Here is a 15510-nt window from a genome sequence, read left to right on the forward strand (position 1 = left end):
AATCAGCTTTGTGCATTTAAAAGACAATTTTTGTAAGAATGTTGCAATGAATTGTAACTACAAGTTATTTAAAGTACATCCCACATACCATAGGTTGGATCCATCCTGCTTTACACCACTAGGTGTAAATTGCTTACTGCCAGTACTTACACTAGTGTTGAACGCACTTTCATTTTGGCAGCAGAAAGGACAGTGGCATCTATTATCAGTGTTTAGTAAAAACGTAATTTAGCCCAACCAGTTTGCATTTTGTACTGGCATATGATAGACAGAGGACAATTCAGGTTGGAAGAGACATCAGAAGGTCTCAAGTCCAACCTGCTCACAGGAGAGCTAGCTGTAACATAGAATGGATTGCTGTCTGGTCTTGAAAACCTCCAAAGATGCAGACGGCACAGCCTCTCTGGGAAATCCAAACCACTGCTTGACTGTCCTCAGAGTGAAAATTTTTTTCTTTATATCCAGTCTGAAACTCCCTGCCTGTTATCTCTTATCTTCCCACCATGCACCACTTCAGACAGCCTGGCTCCGTTCTCCATGTAAACTCCATGTAGGTATTTGCAGGCTGTTACTAGCCCCCCACCCCCCAAAGCCTTCTCTCTTCTAGGATGAGCAAGGCCAATTCCCTCAGCTTCTCCTCCTATGGCATGGTGCTCCAGCCTTCAACAGAAGATGGCTTTCCACTGAATAAGCTCCAGTTTATCAATGTCCTTCTTGTGTTGGGAGGAGGCCAAAACTGGATGTTGTCTAAAGTGTGCTGAGTATATGGGGACATATATCTCTTCCCTTGATCTACTGGCTATGTTCCTGCTAATACAGCCCAAGATACTGTTGGCCTTCTTTCCAGTGAGGGCACGCTCTTGGCTCATGTTCAGCTTGCTGTCTACCAAAGTCCCCAAGTCCTTCCAGCAGAGCTGTTCCCTAGACAGTCAGTCCCCAGCCTCAATCACTGCACAGTCAGTCTTTCCCAGATCTGGGACTTCATATTTGCACCTGTTGAATTTAATGAGGTTCTTGCTACTCCATCCCTCCAGCATGCCTAGATCTTTTGGATGGCAGTGCTTACCTCCAGTGTAGTTACTGGTACCCCAGTCTGGTGTCATCTGCAGGCTTGATAAAGTGCACTCTGTTGCCTCCTCCAGGTCAATGTTAAATTGTTAAACAATTGCAATGTTAAACAGGACAGTACTCAGCTCCTTACCACTTGTATACATCCCATTAACAACTACCCTCTGAGCCTGACATCCAAGCAGGTTTTATGCATCCAGTTGTCAACCCATACAGACCACACATCCTAATTTGGTTATATTAATATTGTGGGAGACAGTGTCAAAAGTCTTGCTAAAGTTCAGGTACCACACTCTCCTCATGCCCAAATCCAGTCATTTTACCACAGAAAGTAATCAGGTTGGTCAGGTGTGATTCACCTTTGGTAAATCTATGCTGAACGCTCCCAATCACCTTCTACATCATGTGCCCACAGAAACGTGTTCCAAGGAGGTGCGCTCCTTGATTTTCCCAAGGATGGAATGCAGACCAGCCTGTTATTCCCTAAACCATTCCTTTGGGTTTTTTAAAAATGGATCACTGTGACAAAAAATTAACTCCAAATTTAATTTGCCACCACTTTTAATAATGCAAGTAAATTAAATCAGAAAAGATAAAATAATGACAACCTTTCTCAGTCTGGTAAGTAACTGTAGCCCCATTTTTCCACTTCTCCCAAACATACACATGCTTTATGGTGTTAGAAGCTTTAAGGAGATGACATTTTATATGGGAGAAAGGCTGGGACACTGGAGGAATTAGAAACTATTAAACCTGGTCTGCTTTCAAAGCCATTGCTTATTTTCAAAGTTAAGGCCTCTGCCTTTTAGTTTCTTTTGATTACAGAAGTAGTGGTGTTTCCTCAGTGATCTTTTACCACATACAGTTTAGGATGCAAACTCAATGCTAACTGCTCCACAGCTTCTACACAAGGAAAGATAGGACTATGGAGAACTAAGATGCTACATCATTACCAATACAATGAAATTAAAATTATGACCTGCACCCTGAAGAAGGTAAAGTACTGCCTTTCTACTCAAATCATGACTTTTAAGTAAATTACACTGTGTAATTTGGTATATCTTGGGATTTGTAAACTTCCCTTATGTATTGTAGATAAGGTATTTATATATAAACAGGTGTAGTAACTTCAAAATCTATCAGAAAGGTAATTTTTATGAAAAGTGAATATTAGTATTTATTGGGAAAAAAAGCTTAGCACTTTCACTCAACTGTGGGGGGAGTGGGGCAGTAGGAATATTAACAAAATCCACAGTGATTCAGTAAATAAAAGTGAAAGAGTTGGCTACGTCAAGAAAACTTCAAGAACACAATAATGTTTCCTGAGGTTTCTTATCATATGGTTTCTCACACTTATAAAGCATGCAGTGCACGATTACATAAAGCATGTGTTGGAGTCAGACTAAAGATCCAGCTAAGGTAGTACCCTATTTCCAGGAATGACCAAAACGAGCAGTACAGAGAATGAAAGTGGAAGGCCAGCATACATCACAAGGAGTATAGGAGCAATATCTTCTTAGCAGCAAGAAAGATGCATTAAAAAACCCCCTAGAATCTTTACTGAACACACTTTATTAATGAACCATGAAACGTAAAGTTTTAGATCCACACTTACTGAATCAAACATAAAAGGTAACACAGTAAGGGAAACTGAAAACTGAAGACAATCAGAATTATGTCAAATTATATCATTCTTGGTGCTGTCATTATAATGTAAATATCCACAATGCAGTGATAGTCTCTTCATATAAAACAAATTCAGTACACGTTTCTCTAACTTGGTTTCTGCCAGGAGACCTCTAGAATACAAACAGCATTTAGTATAGGCAAGATTTCATTTAAAATGCGATGATTTACCAACCAGCTGGCTGTTTTGACTAGAACTGGTCAAAACTATGCACATTTTTAACCTATTAAAAGCTTTTATGTTACGGCCTGTCTTTCAAGGAGCACAATCAGAAAGCTACAAGGATAATATGCAAAGAAATACTGTCTCACCTGAAAGCACCAAATTACTATAAAATTTCTTCAAACTCAAAAGTAGCAATCTTCTCTGAAAAATGGTACCATGCTTCAAGGGAAAATTAAATCATATGTTGACCCGCAATACATATTTTTCTTGGGCTCTTGATAAATGATAAGCTATAGAATATAAAATTTTCATTAGTAAATCATAATTTCAGTAATTAAAAGGATTGATCCAGTTTCTACTGAATCAATGACAGGTTTGAAATTTACTTCTTTGATTGTAAGACGAAATAAGTAGGATTAGGATTTTTTCCCTCCTGTTGATCAACAGATTCTTTCCTTAAATTCATTGTATTTGGTGCCTACTCATTACTGTGAGACAAATGATACACGTTACCAAACCATTGCTTTGATGAGCTATGCCCTACTAATGTGCATAGGACTAAGTATTTGAGAAGTACCCTAAGTTTTATGCCATGAGGCTCTAAACATGTTACTCCAACCTAGTATTTCACTCTCAGCTGGGGACAGTCTTGTTTTGCAAAAAGTTCTCTGACACCTTCGCTACTTTTAAGAAGTTTGAAATTTTGAACCAAGAAAGCAATATATCTAACCAAGGCAATTTTAGGTGGAGGAATATTTTTATTTCATTGCTAAGCTCATATATAAATTGGCAAATAACAAATCGGGGTGTGAAAATGAATATTGAATGACTTGAAAATTAGTCAAAAAGGAAAAGCAAAATATTTGTGAGCAGAAAAGTCAGAAATAGCAATAGAAGTAGTTGTACTTGCTACTTGAAAAGTTAATTCTATCTCAGAGGATCCTAAACCACCTTATCTCGGCGAGGACTGTACCCTGAACTACATAAAAAGAATAAAAGTCAGAGAAACTTGTAAAGTCCTGTTTGTAGAATTTCCAGCCATTCGGTCCCTCAGGAGCATGTATGCTTCGTACCTTCCAAAGGAGAATAGGAGATAGACACCAAAATTTGAGTTCACAATATAATATAAACAAAGACATTGCAAACTGCTGAATTCATCTACTCAGAGAAGGTAGAAGGCACAGTTAATACTCTCAAAGAGGAAAAGTTGTTGTTCAAGGGTCATTATAGATATTTCATAACTGATTCACAGAACTTTAGAACTCATAGGCCTCAAACTTCTGTAGTTATCACAGCAATGCGGAGTTCATACCTGTGGCAAGATAGATGATATGGAAAAGCATGTCCTTGCCCTGAACAACATCCACAACCACATGGGAAAATCGGCTGTTGTCTTCCATGAAGTAAGGAATTGGAATAATTGGTTGAATGACCTCATGCATTAAGAAGAATTTTTGAGCATCTTGAAGATTTCTCTCAGTCAGATTTACATACAAACCCTGGTCCATGGTGCCACACTGTAAACATAGAAAGGTAATGTTACTATATGCATCAACGACAACAACAGATTTACTCTTTAACTTACAGCACCAGACAATAAAACCCAAGAGTGTATCGTGTAGCGACACTGCAGAATTCCACTGTCAAGTCTCATTTTGGTGCTGACCAGAGTCCCCACAGTGACTGGGGAACCTTCGCTTTGCTGAGGCAGCACTATGGAGGCTCCCTAACTCTAAACAGTATGGAAGGGCACCAGACTGACGACCACAATTGGGCTATAGTAATATTTTGCTACATCCTGTGTTCACAGGGCAAGAAGCTGAAAACCTACCGTCCAACAAATCACAGAATTTCCTGAATAATTTTCTTTATAATTTACACAGAAATAGTGCTAAAGACAAATTTTCAAAGGTAAACCCATGTACTACCACAGCCAGGGTCTGACAGAAATCCCAAGTGAAAGCATCCCACCCGGTTCTAGCAGCTTCTTCAGACCCTGTGCTTACTAGCCAAGAATGGGCAGTGCAGAGCTCTAACTATAAAGTGTTATCCACAGCACAGACATTTTTGCTTTGGACTGACCATATTTTATATCTGAAAACTGTACACTTTCCCCACAGGAAAACATTCACTAATTGCGCACACAAATTTCAGCCAAATAAACAAAGCAAAATAAGTGGCAGTTAATTTTAGCATCTTTGTGTTTAAGTCTTCAACTGAGGACACAAAGGAGAATGCTGCTTAGTGCATGTGAATATGTGAACATCCACAAGTTTACTCATGCATAATTGCAGCAGAGAAGAAAAGCAGTACTTCACAACATTTATCAAATATGTCAGTGATGTGAAAGACATACTGAAGTCATACTTTTTCATTCTATTCTACTATGTCATAAATTATGCCAAGAATTACAGCATGAACAAAACAGTACAGTGTACAAAACCCTACCAGTTATTTTTCCATTATTGCCACGTTTACAACCTGAAATTCAGCGATCATTCCAAATCCACAAATATTAAGAAAAACTCAAATAAATAGTTTAATAATGAGAGATCATACAAAGAGGAAAGACAGCTAAGCAACTGGCAGGAAACAATTACTTGCTCTGCGAGCACCCTACATGTCAGGCCAGTGAAAAAAACAACAACCAAACACACACGCCAAAAAAGAATTTCTCTGAATCTATCAAGCAGGAAAGATTCCAGCTGGAACACTCATAATACGCTGAAATGCAGATTATCCTTGGTCTTATGATGGAAATTGTCCTGTGTAAATAGAAAAGCAACAATCTCTGGAGAAAAGCAGTGTTCCTCAAAACCAGGCCTCCAATAATATTCTAATCTGGAAAATATTTCATTAATAAAATCAGTCTTGGAAATACAATGTCTGATGTAACTAGCATGACATAGCAATAGTCTTCCTTCAAATCACATACTTCTGTCTGTTATTGCTAAGTAGGTGAGTGCTCTGAGAAATCTACTTTTGAGACTACACAAACAGAACTTCCGATATTTTATCATAAGGACTCTACAAAAGAAAAGTTCTTTTTTCTGGGAAGGAAACCAGTGACTCAGACAATGAATATAACACATCTATGTGAAGTATGTACTCTCATGCACCATCAAGTCACAAAAAATGTTTATACCTAGCTCTAAGCACTAGTCTAGCTTCTGGCATATATCACTGTTGCAGTTACAGAGCCAAAAATCTAAACAAAGTTCAACAGAATAAAAGCACCTGTGAAAGAACAGAAGTTCAACATCACTAATGATACCTAGAGATCAGTTAATTGGCTTCAATACTGTGTTTTAAAAGGCCATGTTACAGCTTTTAACACTCGTGCTGGCTGCAAAGCTGTTGCTTAATGAGATAAGATACAACTGTTGCCACTGTTCTTGTAAATTGGGTGAAGTACCAGTCATTAAAATAAGCCACACAAGCAAGAAATTTATTCAACATCGCAGTCTTGACTGGGATTGAGGTGAGCACTGAGAGTACAGTAGACAGACACTTACACCATTTTTACACAGCCATCAGGCTGTCATCTTTGTATGTACCAATCTGTACAGGGTGCTTTCACAATAACTATCAACGTATTAATACAAGGTTTGTAGGGATAGGTTAGTAATTTTTTTTGGACTTGTTCACCTAGTCAGAAAGAAGGTAAGATTTTTTACATACAAGCCTTTCTTCAGGTTTTCTCCTTCAAGAATTTAGCCTCACTTAGACCCTCTTGCTACCACTATTTTGACAATACAAGTATTTCTGCAATATGTAAGAAGCTGTATGCAAATATAGCCCACTTCTGCAACAAAGCTTACTTAAATGGTGTCTTGTCACTTCGGGCTAATGCCAAACATACTGTTTAGGAAAGATAACGTGGCACTGGCCTGTAATTCAGAGCAAATTCAGTGCCTTATTTTCTTTCATTTGCATAAATCAGCAAGTAATTAAAACTACCTACAGTCCCCAACGGGTGATTCTGTTTCATGCCTGCAAAGATCTCATGAATCTTACAAGAAGATAGGGAAGGCTGTTACAGGAGCACCACTGAACTGATGAAATTGCATTGAGATTACAGGAGGGTGAAAGGAGGATAAAGGTGAATACGCTTAAGTGTCTTGGTGAAAAACTGTTGCTGTTAATCACTTCATTAATGCTGTTTTCCTTTCCATCTCCCTTGCTAGAATCATACTCACTGAAATTGTCCTAGTAGGAGTGGTGACTACGCAGAAGTAGAAAACCATGCATATGTGCTTACTGGAAACAGCCTTTTCTTTTTGTAGGAAATTCTATGGAGTGACCCACCTTGGACTAATTAGTTTTATGCAGTCAGCCAACTGCAGATTATTACACCTTCTGAGGCCGCCAAGTTCAAATGAGGGGCAAACCGTGTCAGAAACTCTTTCAATCAGAATCTTCAGGGAGTGTTAATCACCTTGCACAGGAAAATATACAAAATCCTGACCACCCCTCCTTTACACACACATACACACTTTTCTCTGTCAAACAATGTTCCCTTCTCAAGTTCTAATAGCACAAATACAGTGTCAGAGAGAAAAGCAGTTTGATCATGCTTCAGCCAAGAATTAATGTTACCTTGACAGATAACTGTAGTGTTTCATTTTGAGAGAAAATTGAAGTTAAGTCTTTTTTCTCCTACCCTTCAAAGCACATCTGATTTTCAACCCAAATTATTTGGTGGAAGGTTAAGTATGTTAAAATATGGGGATGTCTTAAGACTTTATTGTTTTTTGTAATTTTTTTAATGTCTGAGGCTATAACATAATGCATAACTGGACTTACTAACAATGAACCATACAGCACTTTAAAAAAACCTCATATAAACTATTGTCTTGTCCCATGTATCTGTACCTGAAAATTAGGGTTAGGATTGGGATATGGAAGCCAAGCAGAGCGAGAGTTTTCCTGGTATTTGAAGGGTCCATTAAAGACCTGAGTTATGGCACTCAGGTTAAAAACACAAACTGCTGAGGCTGCTATGCTGTTCCTGCAAAAGAAATATAAACATTAACCTAGGCAACAACATTAAGAATTCCATTTCCTGAAAAATAAATAAAAAAGGCAGTAATTCTCCAATCCTTCAAGTAATTAACAGAGCAGGTACAATCAGCCAGGAGATGATACCTCAAGATATTTATATATGATGTGCTGATTTAGGCACAGACACTGGATTTAAAATTTTTGTCAGCCTTGCCAAGCAGCTCTTGTGGGAGGAACACAGAACTTGCTACCTTCTGCTGCTGCTCTAATATAACAAGGCTGTACTTCCACACATAATCACATGCATTAGGGACACCTTTCTTCTAGTTACGAAGTTCAGGATGACATTATTCTCAGGGTTCATTAATGTTTTTTCTATACAAGCAATGGCAACACAACAGAAGTAAGGATTTTCAACATACGGTATGCCTCTAGACCCTATAGTACCCCTAGGTAAGACACATCCACAAAAATCCTGTCTTCTAAGAGATGTTGCACCACAATAAGAATGCAAGTTCCAGAAACCCATCCAGAGAAAACAACTTGGACTGTATATGTTACAAGATACCCTCTTAAAGGAATAAACAGAAATAAACAGCAGCCAGACAAAACATACAATTTCCTGTTCTTGTCTTGAAAACGTGATATACACGACAATAAAGTAATTCTGCACACTGTAAAGAATATATCCAGTGACATGAGAGCTCGTAATATGAAAAACTGCATTGTTCTTTTCCACAACTTGAGATAAAGGGATAGATAATGAAGGTGGCCATTGTAAAAATTTCCACTGCAGGTAAAACTGCTGACAACTGATACACATAACATTATTTTTTTCTTCTTCCCCCCACCTTGTGTAATTTGCACAAGGCTTAAGAAAGTCTACTATAGAAAATCCAACACCAAACAAAAATAACCCTAGATGATCAAACCTACCAACCACTGAAAAAAAGAGTTAGTACATATGGATTTAATAACAGGGCAAAAGAGCAATTTGGTTTCGTATGTTTGTCACTCTTACTTAAAAGAAACCTCAAAACTTTAAGTTTTATGCTAACAATTTCTGCAGAATCAGTTATCATTGGGTTTGACAATTCCTTGACTATATAAACCATCACTAAACACAGCTTACTAATATTATTAACCACACCAATGTCTTCTGGAATTTCTTGAGGTCCTTAAAGGACATTAGACTCGTGCTTATAGATTTTCAGATAGTCTGAAAGAAACAAAATCAGCTTCGTGGATTTAATAGTCAGCCACACATAAAGGGTACAGGTTTTGATATTATGCAATATTTATTGAGAGAAGTGCTTCAGGGTTTTTTCCTACAAGTATGTTAAAGTATATTCACAGTATATTAAAAGAAGTGTTGTGGTACAATAAAATCATTGCAGTCCTGAAGATACTGAGATTGAAGAATGCTGACTGTGGTTCAGTAATATCTGATACTGTTACACCAACAAAAAGAAATATGTTGTTTCCCCTCGTGGGAAACCTTGGTGCTTCTCCACCATCAGGTTCCAGGGCTGCAAGGTGTATCATGGATTGTGCAGATATCTGTGAACAGGTATTCATCATGGGGAAGTAAGCCTAACCCTACAACATTTCAACAATGTCAAAAAATTTAGTTACAGTATTTTATACCAGGAACAAATATAATTTAAATGAACCTATCAAAAAAACCCCACACCCAAAAAGTTGTAATTAATTCCTCTTTAAATAGTCCGTCTCTGTTGGACAAGGCAGAATGTTGAGCCATTGGGGAAGAAGAAAGTAGCAGCAAGGTTCCAAATACTGTAAACTTTTATGTGGCAAAGGTAGTCTTACATTAGCAAGTCAATTTTGGGAAGAGCCACAGTGTGATGATGGCAGCCCTGATATCCTTACTCAACCTCAGAAACTGTGGAATTTATAGCACAGGAAAATCCATCATTCCCCATATTGTCAGGACAGCCCTTCTGAGAGGACATCATTCCCCTTCCATGGCAAAAGCCCTGTGAATTTTCTGGAGCAGAAGTCCTCAAGTCAGACTTTCTGTGGCAGGAGCATGTCAAGGCTATTTTGACTTCTCATGAAAGATCATGTTGAACAGCATATGAGCATGCCACCTGAGACATACCTGTCTTCTAAGATTCGAATTATCTCATAAAACAGACCAATGAAATGAAAATTACTGATGAAAAGAGCACCGAATTTTCTTTTCTCTGGTAGTTCCAAAGTCTACTATTCTCTTAAAAAAAGCATTCAGATTGACTACATTTCTCCATGGCAGGAAAATGATTAAGCCCACCATCCGATGTCACAAGTCATGAATTGTCACAGCCTCGTGCAAGCAAGTCATGCTTACTGCCTGAGCTGCTGGCCCAGGGGCCAGCCCGAGTCTGGAAGGTGCCTAGATGTGTTAGTAAAGGACTGTACCAAAAGCATGAAAATTAGCTCAAAGTCATGCTCACTGTCTAAAATACTTAGGGATCATAATTTTTTGGCATCAATTTGTGACTGTTTCCACCTGGTTAATGGGTATTTATAGAAGGTAGGCATTCAGGTGTTTACAGTAAAAGGACACTGATCTACATTTTAGGTGCCCAAGTACCTTTTAAAAACCTTGGTAAAACTGAATTACACAGAAAGACACTGCAAGCAAGTGAGAGAATCAGAAACCAAAATCTGAAACTGTTCCAGTGGTCTGAACACTGGACTGCACAGCCATAACACATAGGCTGTTCTCACTGAGCACCATATGAACTTGAGTTAAGATGTTTCAGGTAACAAAGGGATTTTCTAAGATGAATGCCTTTTTTCCTAAGAGTTAAGCAACTCTCAATATCAGGCTCAGAGTCAAGGAAGCTTTTATGTTGATACAATATTTTAATATGTAATCAATTTTAATTTTTAAGACTAAACTACATTTTTTAAGTTTTATTGTGTTGATATAACATGTTCAGTTAAAATTAGATTAAATTCTTGGTTTGACCTTCAAACTTATATGAGTATACATTAGAACTAATTTAAAATACGTAAGAGCACCTCTTGTGCTGTTTTGGGTGAGATGAGCTCCTCCTGACATGGTCAAATTACATCATGTCAAATTCATTACCATGTCACATTACAAATAAAATATTTATTTCATAAATACATAATGTATTTATATATTACAACAGTGTGCAAAATAAAAAAAATAATGTCTTTATAAGAATGTATGAAAAAGACGACTGAACAGTCTTACACACAACTGGCTCCCCACTGTATGGAAATATTAAGAATCCTTCCTTCTTTCATACACCTTCAACAATTCACATGGGAAGCATTTGGAACTGACACTTGTTCAGAAGAGGACAGTGGATTGGGCAAAAAAGTAGTTTGAATTTATTGTGTTTACTTGGCATATGCAGAAGAGAGCAGCTCAGAAGCTTTAGTGTTTACTTTCACAAATAGCAAGAAAATAAAGTGTATCATGGAATTTACTTACACGTTAGTGGTAAAAATCCCATAGATCAAGTCCAGCTCTGGCAGGAAGAAAGTGCTCTGTAGTTCATTATAATAAAATGGAATTTCTCCAGGGCGAGAGCAGTTCAGCCGAGCTTTCATGAAAGTAGTCCAGGTATCCTCCAGCACGAACTTGCCACCAATATCATTTTTGCACACTCGAGCAGCACGAGAGAAGACTGTTTTCCCACAGTCATGTTCCACCGCATTCTCCCGGAAGAAGAAGTAGGTGAAGTTGCCAATGTCATAAGACGACACAAAATTTGGCTCTGAAGATAACAAAAGAAATGATTTATTACCTTCTTGTGATATATGAACTCATGTTAACATGGAAGTTGGATTTATCTTCAAGCATTAAATTTAGAAAAACACACTTTTTATTACGCTTGCAGGAAATTGGCCCCCTGATATCTGAGCAGCCCAGCTCACATCCAGCCAGGATTATGAGCTACATGAGGATGACGTACTCGTTTTGACTGGGATAAAGTTAATTTTCTTCATAGTAGCTAGTATGGGGCTGTATTTTGGATTTCTGCTAGAAACAGTGTTGGTAATTCAGGGATGTTTTTCCTATTGCTGAGCAGTGCTTACACAAAGCCAAGTCCTTTTCTGCTTCTCACAGCACCCCACCAGCAAGCAGGCTGGGTGTGCACGGAAAGCCAGCTTAGCTGCTGGCTGGGATCAGGCCACAACACATGGTTGACACTCTCTGCTCTGGCTGTCTATAGCACACGGCTGTGCTGGGCAGCCCTGGCCCAGTTTACTGTATTCTACTGTCAAAAGCATCACTGAGTTTTTCTTCCCCACATACGGGCATAGTGTATTCTATTCTTATGACGTAATTGCTTTATCTGTTGCGTTAACTCTTGTTTCTGCTTTGCCAACATGCCATTACTCCAGGTTAGCAGAATATCTGATGGTAACTGAATGTGACTAAGAATGTGTTCAGAGGCTGTAATGAAAAGAAAAAGAATTCTACACAAGACTGTTTGATGGCAAGATAACCATATTTTAGCCCTATCTCACGTAAAGCTTTTGATAATATTACAGTAATTTTTCTTTTTTCTTTTTAAATTATTAAAAACTGATCAAAGAAACTGATGGTGATTCAGGAGAAATTAGAGAATACATAGGAAATAATCTAGAAAACAACATATGGCAATATTTCTTAAAAGAAAAAAAAAAAAAGGAAATGGTGGATATCAATGACAACAAACATGTGGCCCATTTCCCACAGGGATTACTAAAACTGAAGAGAGTCCATGACCTTAAGAGAGAATGAGAAGCTAATAAATTCTTAAAGGAAAGGCAAATTTGATGCACAAATTTGTGGAGAAAAGCCCCTGTTGTGTAAGGATCCATTATAGAATGCTGTTACCCCTGAGAAACAAGCAATATTTTTGTTTCCATTCCCAAATTTTATTCTGAAGTGGGAAAACAAAGAAACAAGCAAAATCATTTTAAAAAAATCTATTGTGAGGAAATACCTAGAAGTAATTTAATAGGTTAACATTTCTTGACAGCACTATTGTATGGAAAAAAGCTGTTGTAATTGAATCTAAGCATTTTGCAGGAATATCTCAAATCTGTCAAAACTTTTGCGGGGAATTAGAAAGGCAAGAAAGCTGGCATTTCCACCCAGTAGTCCAAGCTGTTGTCAGACAGCGCTTCTCCAGAGACACCCCAGCTCCCAGCTTATGTTGCCTCCTATACTGCTTCTCTCTCTATCTGCTGTGCTGAGAGTATCCAGGGCAGCTTTTTTGGCAATAATGATCATCAGCTGCCTAGGATATTTGAAACTGAGCAGATACTGTAACTCACTCCTCACTGTAACTTTCACTCATGATTGTATTACAGACCTCCTTGAGATTTGTCTGTAACACATCACATTTTCCCCACACTGAGATCTGCATGCTTCACTGGAAGATAGCAACCAAATGCTTTTGAGAACTTGTTGGTATCCTGAACTCTCAGAAGTTACGTAGCATTAGTGCATTTGTGTCCTTAAAAAAAGAAAAGGGGGGGGGGGGGGGAGCAAAATAAAGTAGTTTGACAGGACTTGTGATAATAAGAAAGGTAAAATTGGACTGACAATACACAAAGAGCTAAACTCACTGTTGGAACCTCATACCTTCATCCCACGTGTGTAAAACTTCCATTACATGGGGATTTTGCTTCAAAGGCTTCAAAAACTTTTAAACTTCATTATTACAATTTACAGATTTGCAGAAACAGTTCTTAGTTGCTCATGAGCTCACATTCTTTAAATATAACATGTAATACTGTTACACAGTTACACACTAAACACTGAAATTGGAGAAAGCTGAAAAAAAGACCTTTATAACTTTCTGCATCTTTTCTTCTCTAAAAATATGTAGGTTTGCTAAATAGGTGATAGGGTAGAATGACATGTAAGATTTAATTACAAGTATCAATGCTAAGACGACAAAAATATGTGGCTAAAAATCACGAAATTCTATACTATCAAATTCTAGAGAGGTTAGACAATTTTGGCAGGCATCATATATTAAACATATACCCAGAGATACTTCCATGCAAAGTTGGTTTTTTTTCTTACTATGAAGCCCAGTTATGTTTCATCCTTTCTCAAAACACATCAATGTTTTCAGTTTTATGGAACAATCTTGTATTTATTTAGCTAAAGCATAGCAGAAATAAAATCTTTTCAGGAATACCAGGCTAAAAAAAAAAAAAAAAAAGAAAGAACCACTGTCCCCTATTATATTATCAAACTTCAATTTATATCCATAACATGCTTAGCCATTATTTCTCTTAATCTGTAATGTACTTTCTTTCTTCCCTCACTATGCAATGTCCTTTCAGATTGTTCTTATACTCATGGAAGGAATTACTGTCTGGAGGAAAGAAAAAGCATTCACTAGTCGGAGTGTAACTTGGGATACTTGTCCACTGTACTAAGGCTAGGTCTTAAACCAATATCCAAGCAGTCCACCTGAAATAGCATGAAAAAGTAAAATTTTCTAACTATGTGTTTGATTTTTTTGTAGCCTAGAGCCTTGCTTCCACTTGGAAATTTTCACAAAAATATCCTGACTGACGTAAGAACGTTCTACTTACTGTGTAAATATTCAACATCAATTTGATCCACCACAAAGATGTCCTGTACAACCATTAAACATGGAAGCCCTGCCTTGCAAGAAGGCCTGATGATGCTTCTTGCTGTAGGCCCACTGATATAAAAAGGCCTCTATATTGCAACAAGATCTCACTGCAGACTTTAAAACACTACTAGAAGCACTCAAAGTGTGGAGAATAATGAATTACAAATAAAACCATCACAAACTGTAACAACAAAAATCATATGAAATGGACTCAGAATGTTTTTAGGCTTCTTGAAAAATCCATGTCAATCTTTCAAGAGACAATATTTTAAAGTTGCATTAATAATAATAATACATGTATAAATAAGAACTAGTGCTCATATCTCATGGATTCAAACCTGAGAAACAGTACATACATCTGCAAACACCTATGTGTATACTTTACTGATTATGAATTGATGAAAATGTGACTTGCTGTTGAAACTTGTGAAAACTGGTTTAATTTGCATGAAATGTAATAATCTCAAAGCTACCACGGGGAATTCTGTGGATATGGAAGGATTATCAGGTCAGACTTTGTTTGTTTCATTTTCTCTTTGGGAGAAGTGAACTGAAACAATTCAAAGCTTCAAAGGAAAAAGGAGATTCCTGTCTAGGAAAAATTAGTTCGTATGTTTCCAAACATTGTGCTGTGAACCGCTATTTGTTGACATGGAGGCCTTCCCACAAAAGATTTTAATGTAGCAAATGAAGTGACTCTCCTGTTTTCTGATGAATTTGCAAATAGTTCTGGAAGGGTAAATGCATCTCATTTGTAAATTATTAGATCACCACAACAAGTGCAAGGGTTCTGGTATGTGACAGGATACAGCTAGTATGGAACAAAAGTATTGTATATGACGTTCATAGATTCTTACATATTCAGTTTACGGTTGTGTCAGGCTGACTAGACTTTCCCAAATTAAATGGAACCAATGGAATCAGGAAAGCAAGAAAATGAGTTTGTCAAACTCA

General features: G+C 37.5%; 1 protein-coding gene across 5 annotated transcripts in view; it reads right to left on the bottom strand.

Moving 5' to 3' along the window:
* Positions 1-15510, bottom strand: part of SEMA5A (semaphorin 5A) — a 350426-nt gene that overhangs the window by 125963 nt on the left and 208953 nt on the right. For all 5 annotated transcript variants that reach the window (XM_027798610.2, XM_055705236.1, XM_055705237.1 and 2 more), the window contains exons 9-11: positions 11397-11682; positions 7796-7931; positions 4233-4437 (exon numbers count right to left, since the gene is read on the bottom strand). In XM_027798610.2, the coding sequence (XP_027654411.1) occupies positions 4233-4437; positions 7796-7931; positions 11397-11682 (627 nt within the window). The remainder of the gene's footprint in view (positions 1-4232; positions 4438-7795; positions 7932-11396; positions 11683-15510) is intronic.

The sequence above is a fragment of the Falco cherrug genome, chromosome 3 (genome assembly GCF_023634085.1).
Source record: "Falco cherrug isolate bFalChe1 chromosome 3, bFalChe1.pri, whole genome shotgun sequence".
Taxonomy (NCBI): domain Eukaryota; kingdom Metazoa; phylum Chordata; class Aves; order Falconiformes; family Falconidae; genus Falco; species Falco cherrug.